Source organism: Amaranthus tricolor, chromosome 12 (genome assembly GCF_026212465.1).
Source record: "Amaranthus tricolor cultivar Red isolate AtriRed21 chromosome 12, ASM2621246v1, whole genome shotgun sequence".
Classification (NCBI taxonomy): Eukaryota; Viridiplantae; Streptophyta; class Magnoliopsida; order Caryophyllales; family Amaranthaceae; genus Amaranthus; species Amaranthus tricolor.
In genome coordinates, this window is record NC_080058.1 from 3,899,650 (window position 1) to 3,916,899 (window position 17,250).

The 17,250-nt window shown below is 28.6% G+C and overlaps 1 protein-coding gene across 1 annotated transcript; it reads right to left on the reverse strand.

Moving 5' to 3' along the window:
- Nucleotides 1-1,076: 1,076 nt before the first annotated feature.
- Nucleotides 1,077-9,605, reverse strand: LOC130797235 (purple acid phosphatase 3-like). Its single transcript, XM_057659751.1, has 7 exons — nucleotides 9,227-9,605; nucleotides 4,421-4,577; nucleotides 3,664-3,771; nucleotides 3,082-3,206; nucleotides 2,689-2,817; nucleotides 2,363-2,430; nucleotides 1,077-1,575 (listed from the first exon to the last, which is right to left on the reverse strand). Exons 1-7 carry the CDS (start codon nucleotides 9,422-9,424, stop codon nucleotides 1,362-1,364), a joined length of 999 nt encoding a protein of 332 aa, XP_057515734.1. The 5' UTR covers nucleotides 9,425-9,605; the 3' UTR covers nucleotides 1,077-1,361.
- Nucleotides 9,606-17,250: the final 7,645 nt, after the last annotated feature.

Consider the following 17,250-nt stretch of genomic DNA (forward strand, 5'->3'; position numbering starts at 1 on the left):
TTTTTTATGTAATTATAATAGAAGTCGGATATAATTACAAGATCAGATAAATTTTAGGTCATTTGATTTTTGTTAACACCTCCTACGTTCCAAGGAAATCCAAATGATATTCGAAACTTTGGGTTGTCTTAAGGAGTACTATATAAGTCAAACTTTTTGGGGGTAAACCTTGTAAGGTGATTCAAATGGTATTTGACTCATCTTTAGCTCTTTGGTATTTAGCTCGGATCGGTAAATAGGACTTTTTCGGTAGACCTCCCAAGTAGATCGAAACGGTATTCGACTCCTTTAGAGCTTTATGATATATGGTTCCTTGAAGTTCATTAGCCCAAAGAGAGCAATATATATGTCGGACTCCTTGGAATAGACCTTCCAAGGATATCCAAAGAAAATTTGTCTCTCGTGGGAGCTTTTTGGTATTCGACTCTCATAAACTTGCAGCCAAATAAATTTATTAAAAAAGAGTTGAATTGAAATTTCTTGACAAAAGATTTGTTTCAATGCTTAACTAAATGGCTGTGAAAGATCAAACCCAAACCATGAGATACACTCTTAACTTGGAGGACTGAATTCCGTAATTTTTTCATATTTTGCCGCTAATATGTCTCTTGTCGTCTTTTGTGCGTAGAGCTAATGTTTTGGGGTCAAATAACCTACAAATTATTGGCCTAGTTGCCTTAATAAAGGCCCAAAAATAGAATAATTTAGATGAAATAATTATGCCTGTTAAAGCCCATTTTAAGGCAAAAATCCAAACACTAGTTAATGATGTCAGCATGTCACGCCATTCTTTGGCACTGTATATACCCTTATATGTTATATCTTGAGGTAAGCTTTTTCAAGGCAATCACATTAGTCATTTCATATTCTCTTTTTAATTTTATTTTTTAATTACTGACTTAACCATTAAAAGGGTTTTACAGGAGACATCCAAAGCAAGTAACTTCATGTGCTCATTTTGCATGTCATAGGCCAAAACCCAAAACATACCAACCAAATGCAGTCCACTCAAGTGACATAATATACTAATCCTAACTTTGACATATTCTTTTTCCCTTAAACAAATTTAACTCAAATTTTTACTACTATAATTACAGCAGCAGCAGCAACAACAACAATAAAATAATAATAATGATAGTAATAGTAATACATACATAGTTTAGCACCCTCTTTTAGGCATCGTTTGGGGATACATCAATTATAAATAATTTTATTCATTTAAGTCTATATATATTTATAAATAACTTTATTCATTTAAGTCTATATATATGTACTTTGGTTCTCAATCTCAATTAGAGTAATGTTCAAATAGTAAGCATATATTAGTGCAAATTTGCATTCACATAAGCTCAAACAAATGACTAATATGTGTAGTAGCCTGGTTTGGTTTTGCTCCATTTGTGCAATATTTTCCCATAAATGTCATAAAATGCAACATCCAATTTAGATTTAGTGACTTGCAAAGACATAAAACCTTGACCATCATAGTATAACTTCAATTCTTCTTGAGCCCATTGCTTTATTTCACCCCTCCATGCTTTTGAGCCTCCTCCACTAGTTAGAAACTCAAGTGAACTGCATACAATAGGCCAGCCATATGTCATGTTAGAGGTTTAGAGCTACTCTTATGAAAAACTGTCTTTCAATGAGACGATCTTAAAATAAGAAGTTCATACACTAATAATTTACATTATGAGGCTATTTAACTCATATATGACGCGCGTCTCACATTGAAACCATCTCATGCAAGAATTTGTGTTATGTTAATACTCCCTCCAATTCAGCACTAATGTCCCAATTGCTTTTTTTGATATTATTCATCTCTTACTCTTAATTTGTATTTTATTATTAATCTATAAGTTAAAACATAGTCAAGTGGGATCTTGTTTGATTCGTCTCAATGCAAGGATTATTCTTATCAACTTTCTATAATTTTTAGTTATCTACAATTAAAGATATTTAGAATTAAATAAGTGCATTGGATAGAGTATATAAAGTAAATGAGACATTAATAGTGAATTGAAGAGAGTATAAATGTATAATAATAATCGAAAACACACCGGTTTTTAATTACCTTTTTATGTCATTTTAAAATTGTCATAATTTACTTTTTTTTCTGTCTTTTATACATTGTTAGTTGCTTACTTTTTATTCTCACTTCAATCATTAATTCTATCTACCTATATAATTAACTAGAGTAAGACACAAAATTACCCTGACTTCCCCCTTGCGTACAACTTTTTCGTGTTATATCAATATCTATTCAAATAATATTATATTATTTATATTATTTTTTTTAACAGCTACACCTAAACATACCAACGAACTTCATAAAATTCCTTAAAAAACAAAAACTTAATACCTGTCTGGGCTAATAATGCGTTCCAAGCAGTGATCGTGACCATTGATGTAGAAATCAACGTTATTTGCCTGTCAAATCGAATAATTATTTAAATAAATTAGTTAAATAAATTAAATACTTGTTGTCTTATAGTTATTGACATTATATATCATTTAAACTTATATATTGTAACTAATATATAAAAAAATAGTCAACTAAAATCTTATTTAAATCGTATATTCTCATACTTTTATAATATTAATTTTTTATAATTTAATTATAGATAATATAATGTATAAATAATTATAATAACGCTTAAATACGTAAGCAAGAGTTAAAGATTTTACCTTGAGTATGGGGAGAAGTTGAGACACAAGTTCATCAGTGTTACCATGATGTCCAGCACTCATTATAGGATGATGTCCAATTACAAACTTCCACCTGGCCTTTGACTTCTTCAACGCCTCATTCACATCCTGCAGAGTGCAGACCCATTTTTATACTAAGGAAACTTAAATATGTTGAAAAAATTTAAGTATAAATAATTAAATTAAAATTCATTTATAATCCTAGACCATCAAACTTAATAGGTTCAGATCTGGATCTAAAATTTCCAAACACTAAGGATTTAGGTTCGAGTATAAATTTCGGTATACTTTATAATAAATATCAATAATAAATTTAAAGTCAAAAATTAAAAGCCAGACCCGAGATTTCATAAATTTTGAAAAAGAATTTACCTTCAAAATATTAGAAAGATATCTTTGTCGAGGTAATACACCTCTCCAATCATAGGTATGATCTGTTTCAACAAAGTATTTATCTTGAAATGGAGTAGTATCCACAAAAAACAAGTCCAGAAAATCTGTTCAAACATAAACAAATTAGTTATTAATTAATTTAATATTAATAAAAATATTTTCAAAGGAAATTTCATGTAATAATATCGAGTTTTTAGCTTATTTACGTGATAAATTTTTTTAATCCTTGTGGTGATCCTAAACTTTTAATTTTTCCAATTGGTAGACAGAAGACTAAGGTTTTTGTTAAATTTACGTTATTACTATATATCATAACAATTTTTTTCATAAAAACAAATGCTCCGAGCACCCTTAACCGACACTTTTTTGAAAATTTTTTCGAAATGAGTAATTTAAATTAACAAAGAGCTGAACATTTTGTCTATCATATGGAAAAGTTGAAAGTTTAGAGTCACTACACGGATTAAAGGAAAATTCATTCACTACGTAAAAAAGTCGAAAACTTAAGAATTATCACGTGAAATTCAATACTTTTAATGAACAATTTATAAAAAGAATTACCAGCATTGACAATAAAAGATCTTAAGCAAATCCATCGGCTGTCTTTTGTCCTCAAGACAGGGCTCAATTGCGCAAGAACATCTCCCCTATAGTCATGGTTCCCAAGCACTAATATGCCATGAAAGACAATATGTTAACCTATGAATCATAATTATTAATTCTGATTAATTAATTATGTTGAAAAATAATTTACATGTGATCTCATATTTAAAAACAGAGAGAACTTGATTAATAATACATAAATTTAATAGACTACTTTATTTAAGTTAATTTTCCAACAAGTTCATCCTTTAATTATGACTTGAAAGCACTCGTACATAATTTTGAAAAGAAGCCATTAAAAATTAAATAAGATTCAAAATCTCTATATTCAATAATTAATTTGAATTTTAATAAATAACAAATGAAAAAACAATTACTTATTTTATTATTTACCAAGTATATTACTAATATAAAAATATATATAGTCAAAACGTTAAAAGAACCTAAACAAATGTTCACTCAAAGTACATTTAAACTTTTTCCCATATCAAATACGAATCAATATATTAATTTAATTTCATTTTATTTGATTTGGAGCATATTATTTCAAATTTAATCAAGTTTTGATCTTAGAAAGTATTAATGGCATAGGGCCTCAAATATAAGTTGATGTTAATTTATATGATTTTTAATTTTGTCTATTTATGTTTTTTAGAGGATAAAATTATGAAAAAATATAAAATAAATAAAAATTGAAAGAAAGGAAAGAACGAACCAGTGTACCAAGGCTTTTGTAAGCTAGGGGCTTTATAGATATTGGTAAATGATTGTTGAAAAGCAGGATCATTAACTCCAGTTAGTCCATTATCATAGAAATTGTCTCCTGTTGATATTATAAATTCCACTTCCAATTTCTCTCCCACTTTCCCCATCTATCATCAATCAAATTAATAGCTAATATTAATCATAATTACAATAATTAATCACTAATTTGGTGGGCCAGGGTATGTTTATCTCAATTTTTTTTTTCTCATTTACTTTTTACATAGTTTTTTACGGTATATATTGAGTCTTATTATTTCTAAATACGTATCATAAAAAATTACAAAAAAACAATAAAAAGTATATATTAAAATGAATTTAACGAAATATCACATAGATATATTTTATAATCTATATATGTCTTAAAAATCTTAATTAAAATTTTCTCTCTAAAATTAAATATTCTCAACAGAAGAATATTAGAAAACAAAAGGGAGTAATTAATAATGTGTATGATTATGTGTTAAATTAAAATCTTAAATGGTTCGAATAAAATCCAAGAGACTGCAGTACTTTCTATTATTGCTTGCTCGAGCATAAGATAGAGTTGGACTAAAGATGCCCATCATTTTAACTTATGTCAACTTTGTTTAAGGTTTTTTTAATTATCACAATAAGAGTATGTTGCTACAATCAGCGTAGTAGCTATTAATTTCAATTGATATTATTTTGTATATACTTCAAATATAATAGTATAATTAAGTAAGATAATACTCCCTCCGTTTTTTTTTATCTTTCACTTTGTGTTTTTTAAACATATTAAGGAAGATAATCTTTGAGTTGTAGTGGGTATTATTTTAATTAAATAGTAATGTGAAGTTATGATTGTATTGGAAGTATGAGGTTATAGTGGGTATTATTTTAAATAAATAGCAGTGTGAAGTAATGATTGTATTGAAAGTATGAGAGAGAAAATAATTATAAATAAAAGAAAATGGGTACATTAAAAGAAAAGGGGGTTTTAAGGGGTAAAAGTGAGATAAAAACTTTCTAAAAATAAAAAGTATTCTAAAGTGGAAGAATTTTTTAAACTACCCGTTATAGTAATGTGGAAGATCAAAAGGGATGAAGAGAGTATTTAATTCGTTTTAAGATATTGTTTAATTATAATATTAACTTTTTTGAATAATAATTAAAGATGTTAAGATAAAAAGTTTAGATAGCCCCGAAAAAAAAAAGGAAAGTGCAAATAAATTTGTATTCACATTTATTTCATTTCATATCATAAATATCTTTGAAAAAAACAAACTGTACTAGGTTGAAGCTAACTATCCAAGTGGCTTAAGTAATTGTATTATTGTTTTGTTCTGTTTTGAGATTTCTGACTACTTTTTTTTATCTAATTTAAAACCGATTCAAAATTTGAGAATATTCCCATTGATTCTTTTTAATTGTCTCATTTTTTTATTTAGACAATTTATTTTATTTGTCTTATTTTTATTTTAGAACATAATTTTTGAACCAAATTGTCCTTATACTATTTATGTAATTATCAAAACACTCTTTTTTTTTTTTTACAAAACTACACTATTTAACTCCTAATAGCCACTACATCACATGAGTATACTATTTAAAGTAGTCCCCTCCACTTTCTTAATATTCGTGCCCAACCCAAATGAGACAATTGAAAATAATTGGAGGGAATATTATTTTTAGGTTGATTATTTTTATCGATTAAAACTATTTTTTACTAATTGAAACTGATATTTAGTAATTGAAACTAATTGTAATTGAATTTTAATTATAAATTATAACTGAGTTATACTGATTAGAATTCATTTTCACTATTTTAGTTGGTTTTTACTGATTGTAACTGATTAAAACTGTTTTTTACTTATTAAAATTTATTTATACTGATTACTTATTATTTAAAGGTTATATAACTAATAACTTTTCTTATGGTCTCAAACTCTCAACCATTAGCTTAAGTTTTTTGTTGAGTTAGTTCTTTCACATTGTATCAAAAGTCAGCATGACAGGAGGTCACAGATTTGAATCTCAACCACATCTCACTAAAAAGTGAAATATTCAACATTAGGTACGAGAAGAATCTGTGTTACATCCACACTTTAAACACTCTCATGTGAGGGGCATGTTAGAGCATATAACAAATTCTGAAGTCAAAGTTTAAGGTGTTGGCGTGTTGCTGTCGACGATAAGAGGTGACTCGTGTGAGTGCCGGCTTGCCGGGGATTTTAAATTAAATCACTTTACTTAGATCATAAGCCTATCATCATTATCATTCGTCCCAATTGCTCCTACTCATAGAAAACTAAGAACAGGGTTTGGGAAGGGAAAAATGGCGGAAACTGAAACACATAAAGGAGAGTGCGGCCAAAGGAGTCCCCCGGCTCGAGAAAGATAAAGAGACGTAGATACACGTGTAGGATAACTAAAAGGCGTATAAATAAAATGAATAACCCCCTACAAAAGAAAACACATAACATAAAGAAAGGAAACTAGAAAAGCAAGAGGTTAAAGACACAAAAGGGACACTAAGAGGATATCAGTAACCTAAGGCGTGGATAAGGCGTCTTCAACTATTCCTATCCCTAGTCAGGTCCGCAGAGAGGTGAAACTCATACAAGTCAACTCTTATTTGCTCGTCCCAAGTTCTCCTGAGTCTTCCTCGACTCTTCTTACTCTCTACTATAATGTTTTCTACCCTCCTCACAGGGGCGTCGAAAGTCTTTTTTTACACATATCCAAACCACCTCAATCATAAGCCTAATGTGGTATGCAATTACTTAGTTAATTACCCAAATAATATTTTCGAAAATATTTGTAAATAAAACCCAATTAATATTATCATAATTTACTGAAACAAATTTGACTTTCATTTTACTTAACACTAATCTTGATTTATTTTCCGAAATTTAATTTTATTGCAATTTAATCTTAACAGACATTTTTACATTACTTTCAGTTTTAATGTTTTACTATATAATTAGTAAAGATTTAACCAGTCGATTGATTCTATTACCCCTATGCCATTAAGTGTCTCTATTTTTAGGTGAAGTTTAAAAGGGTTAAATATATGCAATCTTATCTTATTATTGTGTAATTGATAACCAAATAATTTTTTTAATTACATGATAGGCTAATAAAAGAGATGAGTTAGATGAGAATCGAACTTCCGACCTTATATAAAAAGATAATATGTGCTCTTTAATTGAAACATAATTCGATAGTTGTAAAAAACATTCTTAATTACTCTCATATGATATACACAAAAATATCACACTATGAAGTTTGGTAGTAGGACAACGCCCTAAATAAGCCAAGTATTTGTTGTTGCCCATTCGCATTAAGCTTCAAGTAATAGGAAAGGCAGGGCATCAAGGAATCTACCCTTAACGTTTATTCTTATTCCAACGCCACCTAACCAAATCCTTTTAGATTTCAAATATTTTTTAATCCAAGTCAAATAAAATAAAAAATATTATATTTTATAAAATTAACGCAGTTCAACTTATTTTGAGTCATTTTATTTTAGTATAAAAATTAAAAGATTTGAATATAATAGTCAGTATAATAGTAAAATATTTAAAAATAAGAAAAAATATAAAAAGTAAAATAATAGGGTTATATCTCTAAATAAAAGTTGAGAAAATATACTAAGACAAAATAAAATTAAAAATAAGGCAAATTAAATATACTGCTTGATCGATTTCTTGTGAGCAAATTTTAAGAAAAAGAAGGAGTATGTGCTTATAATTTTAGTTACTTTAATTATGTTTTAATTAGAAGAAAAAATATTATAAGTTTGTAAATAAACAAAAGAATTAGGGTTTAATTCTAGTAATTAAAACGTAGCAAAATAATCTAAAACAAGAATTTTATTAAATGTATAATGACGTAACAAGAATTTTAATAATTAAATCGTATTATGTAATCTTATTGCTTTTGGTACGAACATGATGGTTGTATCACACCATTTCCCTTTAGTTATTCCTCCTCAAAAAGTTAATTTCTACCTTTTTAATAAAAATCTATCGTACTCTTCTATTTAAATAAAAAACTTAAAATCAATAAAAAAACTAAATAAATGTATATTTATATACCAAGAAAATTAGAAAAGCATATGCATCATAATCAGAAATAAAAATAATAGTAGTATAAATTCAAATGGAGTAGACTAAAAGAACAACAAAGTTAATAATTTGGGACGGAGTAGATAATATAGAAAATTTATAAATTATATACTATAAACCCACAATTAATTTTGAATTAGGTCGAGAGATTTTTCTTATGATTTCCTTTTCTTTCTTTTTGAGTTTAAGTTTAATTTCAATATTAAATTTAGAAAGCTCAATTTTTAATCTAAAATAAAAAAATTACTATAAATATTTTTTAATTGATTTTTAATTTTTTAACTCATTTTCATTCTAATTAAAACAACTATATCCAACAACTAATTTTTACCAAAAAAATTCATAATAGTTAGTTCACGTAAACAATTAGGTTCATAAATAATGAATCAACTAATACTTATAACTGGTCAAATCACCCATTTTCATTAGTATTCGACTAACAATTTACCAAACAACTTATTATCGTAGATATATTCTTATTTCATCTCATCCGTACATTTTTAAATTACATGATAGACTTAAAAGAAGAGTGTTAGTGAAAATCGAACACATAATCAAATTAATAAACAAAAGTATTTGCTCCAACTTAAACACGTAAGGTTTTTTAATGTGTTGTTTTACTAAAAAAAATATTTTAAAAAAGGAGAAAGTATATGATAACATACCTGAGTAGCAACAAGAGATTGATTGAAGCCACCATGTCTTCCCCAATCACCAACAACCAAGAAGCTAAGAGACTTATCATGTTTTGTTTTTTGTTTAATTTTAGTAAGCTTAGCATTAATTAAATGACAATTAAGCACTAAGAAAAATCCAAGTAAAATGAGCATGGAGTTCATGATCTTGTGAGTAGCCATAGCCATGGCTACAAAGGAAGGATATTATGAAGAAATAAATGTAATGAAAAAACTTAAGCCTTGTTTTTCATGAAAAGTAAGTGGGGATTTTTGCTTTTATAGAGAGTTACTCCATGATAGCTTTCTTCTCATTTATTCTTTGTAACAAGACAAATGGGGGAGTTTCATTGGGGCCTTGGTTAATCTACGTGGTATAAAGGATTATAAGGAAAAGTAAGTCACTTTTTGGGGGGTTTTATTCTATTTTACACTCAAGGGAAACTAATTCCATCCACTCAATCTCAAAATTGTAAGCTGATGTTTAAAGGGTTGGAAATATTTTATATACTCTAACATGTTTCAAATTCTATCTCTTATATGAGAGTTTTTTAGATTAGAATTGTGGATGCAAAATATTCCCTCATCATATATAGTGAAAAATATTCCACTTGAATTATGTTAGAGTATATAACATATCTTGGGGGTTCAAACCATTTGTTTAGGTTTTCGGTTGAGTTGGTCCTTTAACATTGTATCAGAATTCAACGTGACAAATAGAGATGGGCATGGGTCGGATTTGGGTGGATCTGGGTCGATCCGGATTTGGGTGGATCTGGGTTGATTCGGATCCGGGTCCAAGTCCAATAAAAATATTAGGGTCTGCATCTAGGTCTTGAACAATTTTATTTTTTTTTTCCTAATTTTTTTTAAAAGTATATTATGAAGTGCAATTTTCAACCATTCGCATAAAATTATTTAAAGATTTCGACTAATGAGGAACTTCTAACACTTTTTACTAATTGAGAAAAATATATATGAAGTTTTTCAACATTTAAGTTCTTATAACGAAATATTTATCAAGTCTTTAATTCTTAAAGTATAGATACAATGACCACATTTTAAATTACATGAACCTACAATGTTCAAAATCACGCAATGTTCAAAAATATAACAAAATTTCAAATCAAACAATTAAAATACACATGATAGCTAATATATAATTTTTGTAAAAAAGATGTAAATGGGTCCATGGGTCGAATCTGGGTCGGATTTGGGTTTCAAACGTGTAGACCCGGACCCGGACCCGAACCCTAAGGTCATGGACCCAGATCCAACCCGGATCCATAGGGTCTAAAAACAGGTAGACTCAGACCCTTAAAATTAGGGTCGAGACGGGTCTAGACCCTTAGGGTAGGTCCAAGACCCGTGCCCATCCCTAGTGACAAGAGGTCACGAGTTCGAGTTTCAACCACCTCTTATTTAAAGTGAAATTTTTAGCACCTAGCTATAATGAGGGTCTATGTGTCATCCACACTTATAGCCCAAAAGGCTCTTGTGTGAGGAGATGTGTTAAAGTACATAACATATTCTGAGGCCTTAACCATTAGTTTAAGTTTTTGGCTGAGTTGCTTTCTTGACAAAATGAGAAATAGGTGAGATTTGAATCGACATCCATTAATTTTTAGTATTATATTAACGAATCATCTCAATAAAAAACTTAAGTCAATGGCCGAAAGCATTAAAATATCTTATATAATTATACTCTAACAATTAGTTCACGTTATCTTCGTGTAAGAATAAAATTAATTTAGTAAAATAAATATAGAGTATAAGAAAGACCTCTACTATCCGACTAAATTTCGGAATCTATTAAGTCGAGTCTAATTCTAATTAATTTAATTCAATCGCAAATGTATATACTCTCAAATCTCAAATTTTGCCAATTACTATAAAATTAAGCGCTAAACTTTTGACGAAAATTAGCCCCTTATTTATTTCTATTGTGAAATTAAATTAAATTTTTATTTGCAACATAATTTCTCCAAATATGCTGATGTAAACTTCAAAATGACATTCTTTTAGCTACATAAAACTATATTTTTTTCTTCTGTAATTTTCATTACATTTTATTTAGTGCAAGTACATGTTTATTATAATATAGTCAACATGTTGTAACCATCAAAGGCTTAACTATCACAATAATTTTACGCAATTCTTATCAACATGTTGTAACCATCAAAGGCTTAACTATCACAATAATTTTGAGCAATTCTTATTTTTCGCCATTCTTTTCAATATATCATCACCCTCTTAATAAAATTACGAATTTGCTTCTAGACTTAAAAAAATTACGAAATTGCCACTGTACTTAAAACCTCTATAAAACACTTCAAATTTACTCAATAACACTCTTATCACTTCCAAAAACTCAAAATTTTCACATAAAATTAGTCGGAGCTAAAGCTTTGAAATCGAAGTCATTAACAAAAACTAGAGGTAATTTCTAAACAAATTCATTCGAAATTTTTTTTTTTAAAAAAAAAAATATTTTCAGTCGCACAACAAGTACGACTCAACCTAGGTACAGTCGCACTTTTTGTGCGACTGGTATGAACAATTTTTTTTTTGAATTTCGAATGAATTTGTTTTGTTTAATTAATTTATTTTTTTAGTTATTTTTATTTAATAAATGCTGTAATGCATTATATTATGATAATGTTATTGTAAGAAGTAGTTTTTAATTTAAAATTGAGAAAAAGCAAAAAAAAAAAAAATTCCAACACAAAATGTGCGACTGTACCTAGGTACAGTCACACTTTTTGTGCGACTGGATTTTTTTTTTTTTTTTTAAAAAAATTCGAATGAAAAATTTTTTATTTTTTATTTTTTTTGAATTTCGAATGAATTTATTTTGTTTAATCAATTTATTAAATTTTAGTTGTTTAAATATTTATGAATATAATAACTGTTGATTTGTTTGTAATTGTGAATTATTTTAGTTGTTAATAATTTATATGATTATAAGTGTTTATATTAAATTAATATTTTAAGTGTAATTAAAATGAATATAATTAATTTAATTTTTTATGCTTTTAATTTTTTATTAATAGTAATTAAAATATGAAAATTATAGTAAATGACTGGAAATCAAGGAAAAGGAAAATAGTTTTTTAGCGGGTTATTGAGCGGCAATAGCTCTAGGCCGACTTTACTGAGAGGGGATCCTCATGAGAGGGGATCCTCATGAGGGGGGGTTACGGGATCTGCAAGGCGAGCAAGGCAAGAACAGGCGGCCAGACATAGTCAGACCCAACGTTCAACTGGAAATTTTTTTTTTAAATAAAAATTTCGAATCGATTAATTACTTACCGAATCGTTATCATGCTCGTTTTGGTATGCCATTGTTGTTCGATGTAAAGTTGTAGCTTGTTTAAGTTAAGGTAGTGTTTTTAGAGAGATAGTACCGTGTTTGAATTTGTATATACTACAAGAACGCCTCTGAAAATTCAATATATATATAGTTCCGATAATATTGTTATTAAGTGATAATAGCGTTATTAAGTGCCATTTACATTTGTTTAACATGTTTTAATTGTAGTGGCAATTTCGTAATTTTTAAAAGTCTAGGGGCAAACTCGTAATTTCATTAGGGGTGGCGATAAAATGAAAAAGGTGACGATAAATAATAACACCCTAATTTTAAATTATCATTGTGACTCATACACAATGTGATAAATGCTATATTTGGAAATCAAGATTTTATTTAGATTTGAATTAATTCTTTTAATGTTTTTTCAAACCTTGTCCTTTTCAAAATATTTATTTTATAAATCATAATTAAAAAATACAATTTAAAATGAAATATTTATCAGCTCGTCTTGTATGAAATCGTCTCACCATGAGACGGGTCCATATATTAGCCCATTTCTTTAATTGATAATTTTAAGATCGTAAATGATCGTTTTAAGGTTATAAGTAATCACTCTAAAACTATAAAAAATGATTATTTTAAAATTATAAGTAATCACTTTAACGTTATGAGAGATTACTTTGAGATAGAATGTGTATATAGGGCCAGTCCAATAGAGATGGTCTCACCGTGAGACCGTCTCATTTAAGAATTAATGAATATATTCCTAAACACAACCTTCAAAATTTGTTCCGGATTTGATAATAATTTTTTTAAAAAACATTTAAATTATAAAATTTCGCAATAGAAAAAAAGGTATGAGGCAAATTTGTTTCAATCAAATGTGAAGGGGTTTAATTTCACAATAGACAAAACTTAAGAGGCTAATTAACCACGTTTGCGATTTTCGAAAGTTTACTTTAACCTTCTTAAATTTCAATAAAATTTATCAATTATTTTCACACTCACGCCCTTTATTTATTTTCCCACTTACCTTTTTTTTTTTATAGTCTCAAATTGAATTTTAAGCTTAGTATCTCAAAAAATATATCATAAAAATAATAAAAAATATATAATTAAAAAATTATTCATCCAGATAAATCTAACAAAATATCACGTGAATATATTATATTTTTTATATATTGCTCAAAAAATTATTTTAAATTTATCCTTTTTAAAGGGAAATGTTTTAAAGTGCAAAAATAAATAGAATAGAGGGAGTACAATAACCATTCAACTCAAAATAATTAGACCCTTTTTAATTACAGGAGGACTAAGGGGAGAAGTTAGGTGAGAAACGTACACATGATCTTATTTGAAAAAGTGATATTTAAATTATTTACTTTTCAACTAAGACAAAACTCAATTCTAAAATAATTACGCCTTATTAATTCACCTTTACTTTGCGATTAAACACATTTGTCCGGGGCCCACGAGTGGGGCCAGCTCTATGTTCGTTGTGCTATTTTACTCCATATTATCGATTGTGTCGTTCTTTAGACATGTTATGTCTGGGCAGCCCGCGTAGCAGCAAACTGATTTACATCCATTATTAACTATACAAGGTAGAAGTAATAATCCACTCTCTTAGATCCATGAACTAATTCTACCTTATCTTGATTAGTTGATTAAATAAAAAAAAAAAAAATCACAAAAGCAGAAGTGGTGGGTTGGCAATTGTTGTCGATAATTGAGTAATATGAGACATGCAACACTAGAAGAACATGATGAAATAAAAGCTAACTTGTCTACAAGTGCTTTTACTTTGCTGTTTGCCCATTACTTATTATCAGATAATTTTTGGATAATATGAGTTCTATTTTTATATATTCGCTATGCACATGTTTGGAAAAGAGGTTTTTTGTATTTTTTTCTCTCTATCTGTAAACGTAGCTAACACATTGTTACTAAATTACGTTAAATTTCTGTATGACATTTATTATATTCTGTTTATTTTTTTACGTCTATCATAATATAACTGTACACGTTATTATTGTAAATGTAATATAAACTCTCTTTTGGTTTAGGATATTCCAATAATGGAAATACCAATAATCCCTAATGGAATGGATATTCCAATAATGGAAATAGCAAATATACCAACTTTTGATTTTGTGGATTGTGGTGTTTTGGACTAGCTAGCTCCTAATCTTATCTCAACAAACTGGGAACTGGGAAGCCACAAGAAAAAAAAAAAAAAAAAAAAAAAACCCAACATTATTGCACTTACTTTATTGTTGATGTTTTCAACTCATCAACTATATGGGCAACTTCCGGAAATTTTCTCAAAGACAAATTTCCAAATGGGTGTTATTTGTCATATACTTATTGCATATAGGAATTAGATATAGATACTGATTGGTAGAAATAGGATCATATGAGGCCACCTCCTTATATGAGAATCCTATTTTATGTGAGGACATATTACAACCGTTGGATCAACTACATTTAGAGGTCATAATACAACCCGGTATAACAAATAAAACAAAACAAATTGGTTTTTCTCTCTTATTTCCTACGGATTTTTCTCTCTCCTCCTTCTTCTTTTTCGCTCATTTTCTCTCGCTGCTCAATGACTCCTTCTTTTTCGCTCATTTTTCTCTCTTCTTCTCTGCTGCTCTCTGATTTTTCATCACAAGTTCGTCAATCTTCATCAATTTTTCTTTAATGTGAGTCTATTGTTTATACATTTGCTATTTTTTCAATTAATTTTAGGTTAGTTTATTTTCGTTTTGATGTTCGTTTAATTTCCTTTTTCACTCATTTTTCTCCTTCTTCTCTGCTGCTCTCTGATTTTTCATCACAAGTTCTTCAATCTTCATCAATTTTTCGTTAATGTGAGTCTATTGTTTATACATTTGCTGTTTTTTCAATTAATTTTAGGTTAGTTTTATTTTTGTTTTAATGTTCGTTTAATTTCCTTTTTCGCTCATTTTTCTCCTTCTTCTCTGCTGCTCTATGGTTTTTCATCACAAGTTCTTCAATCTTCATCAATTTTTCGTTAATGTGAGTCTATTGTTTATACATTTGCTGTTTTCAATTAATTTTAGGTTACATTCATTGTTTTATTTTTCGTTTGATGTTCGTTAATGTGAGTTTATTGTTTACATTCATTGCTCTCTGAGTCTATTGTTAATGTTTCATTTGCTGATTTTTAGTGCTTATCACTATTCACTAGTTGTTATAGTACCTTTCCATCATGTTCCTACTGTCGATTTCATCATATTCCATCAGATTATGAAATCAGAATTGTCATCAACTACTAAAATAATTCAATCAATTAGCATAGCTGTTTGCTTATTTCACAAATTAGCATTGAGTTATAAGCTCATTTGACAAATGAGCAATCAATTAATTTTAGGTTATATTCATTGTTTTTTATCCATTTTGATGTTCGTTTAATTTTTTCTGATTTTAGGTTACATTTGCTGATTTTTAGTGCTTATCACTATTCACTAGTTGTTACACTACCTTTCCATCATATTCCATCATGTTCCTACTGTCGATTTTGTTTGAGAATGTAGCCAAAGTCATGACTAATTAACAAAGATTTAGTCATGATTAGTAATTGATTATAAACAAAATGATAGATTCAGAGGAGTTTCCCTGCTTTAGAGTAGCCAAAGTCGCAGATTTTGAGAGGCGATTTTGAACTACCATCTAAGATAGTGTTTTCCAGAACAAATTTGTTTTGTCAAATTCTGAACTGCCTTAAGATCTCTATGACAAATTTGTTGCATTTAGGGAAAAAAAAACATTATTAGCCTTGTTTATGTGTATAAAAAGCTTAAGTCATTTGAAATTAAGCTTTAATTACATAACAAAAATCTAATATCAGAGAATAAATATAATGAAATGTACTCCATAATTACTCATTTTCTCCTGTTTGTTTTGTCAATTTATGGTCTTGCAGTTAATGAATTTTAGCTCATTTAAGTCTACTGATTTTGTTTTGGATAACAAGTGGTTATAGAGGATTTTTCCACTGCGCTTGAGGATAGATCTGGGGTTGGAATGAGGTGGGAGGAATGTAAGATGGGTATGAAGCATGTGAGAGTAGGTTTACTGATTAAATGTAGTATCTTGGCTGGTTAAAGCAAAAATTTTGCTTGTCACTTAAAGAGCATCTATGTTTGATTGCTCATTTGACAAATGAGCATCTATGTTTTTGCTCATTTGACAAATGAGTATCTATGTTTTTGCTCATTTATATAAAATTACCAACTATTTATTTATTTATTTTTAATTGTTTTGTATGAGCAGGGAGTCTATTGAAAAGGAGCCTACTGCCGATGTTGGTTCATCAGGTGTTATTGCCGATGTTGTTTCGGCAAGGCCTGCTACTAATGTTGGTTCAACAGCGCCTACTGGTGATGTTGGTTCAGCAGGGCCTGCTGTTGATGTTGGTTTATCAAAGGCATTAGTTGGTACTAAGGTTAAAGGCAAGTAGGTTGAAAAAGGATTAAAAGAAAAACGAAGATTAAGCTGGAGGAGACGAAATCCAGCAACGAAGGGGAAGATTTGAAGTCTCATGTTTATGGGACATTACATTGTCAGATGTCCCCTTCATCCATAGTTCAAGTTATTGAAAAATGTTCAGAAAATTAGTTGAAAGCTATTACAACAATAGGATTCGGGTCTATTGAGTTCTTGAAGGTGATCC

Excerpts from the sequence above, each read along its gene's own strand:
- LOC130797235 (XM_057659751.1), bottom strand. The coding sequence starts at position 9,424 with ATGGCTATGGCTACTCACAAGATCATGAACTCCATGCTCATTTTACTT. Across the intron at positions 3,207-3,663 it reads ATCTTTTATTGTCAATGCTG|ATTTTCTGGACTTGTTTTTT; the intron begins GTAATTCTTTTT and ends ATGTTTGAACAG. Across the intron at positions 1,576-2,362 it reads CGCATTATTAGCCCAGACAG|TTCACTTGAGTTTCTAACTA; the intron begins GTATTAAGTTTT and ends TATTGTATGCAG.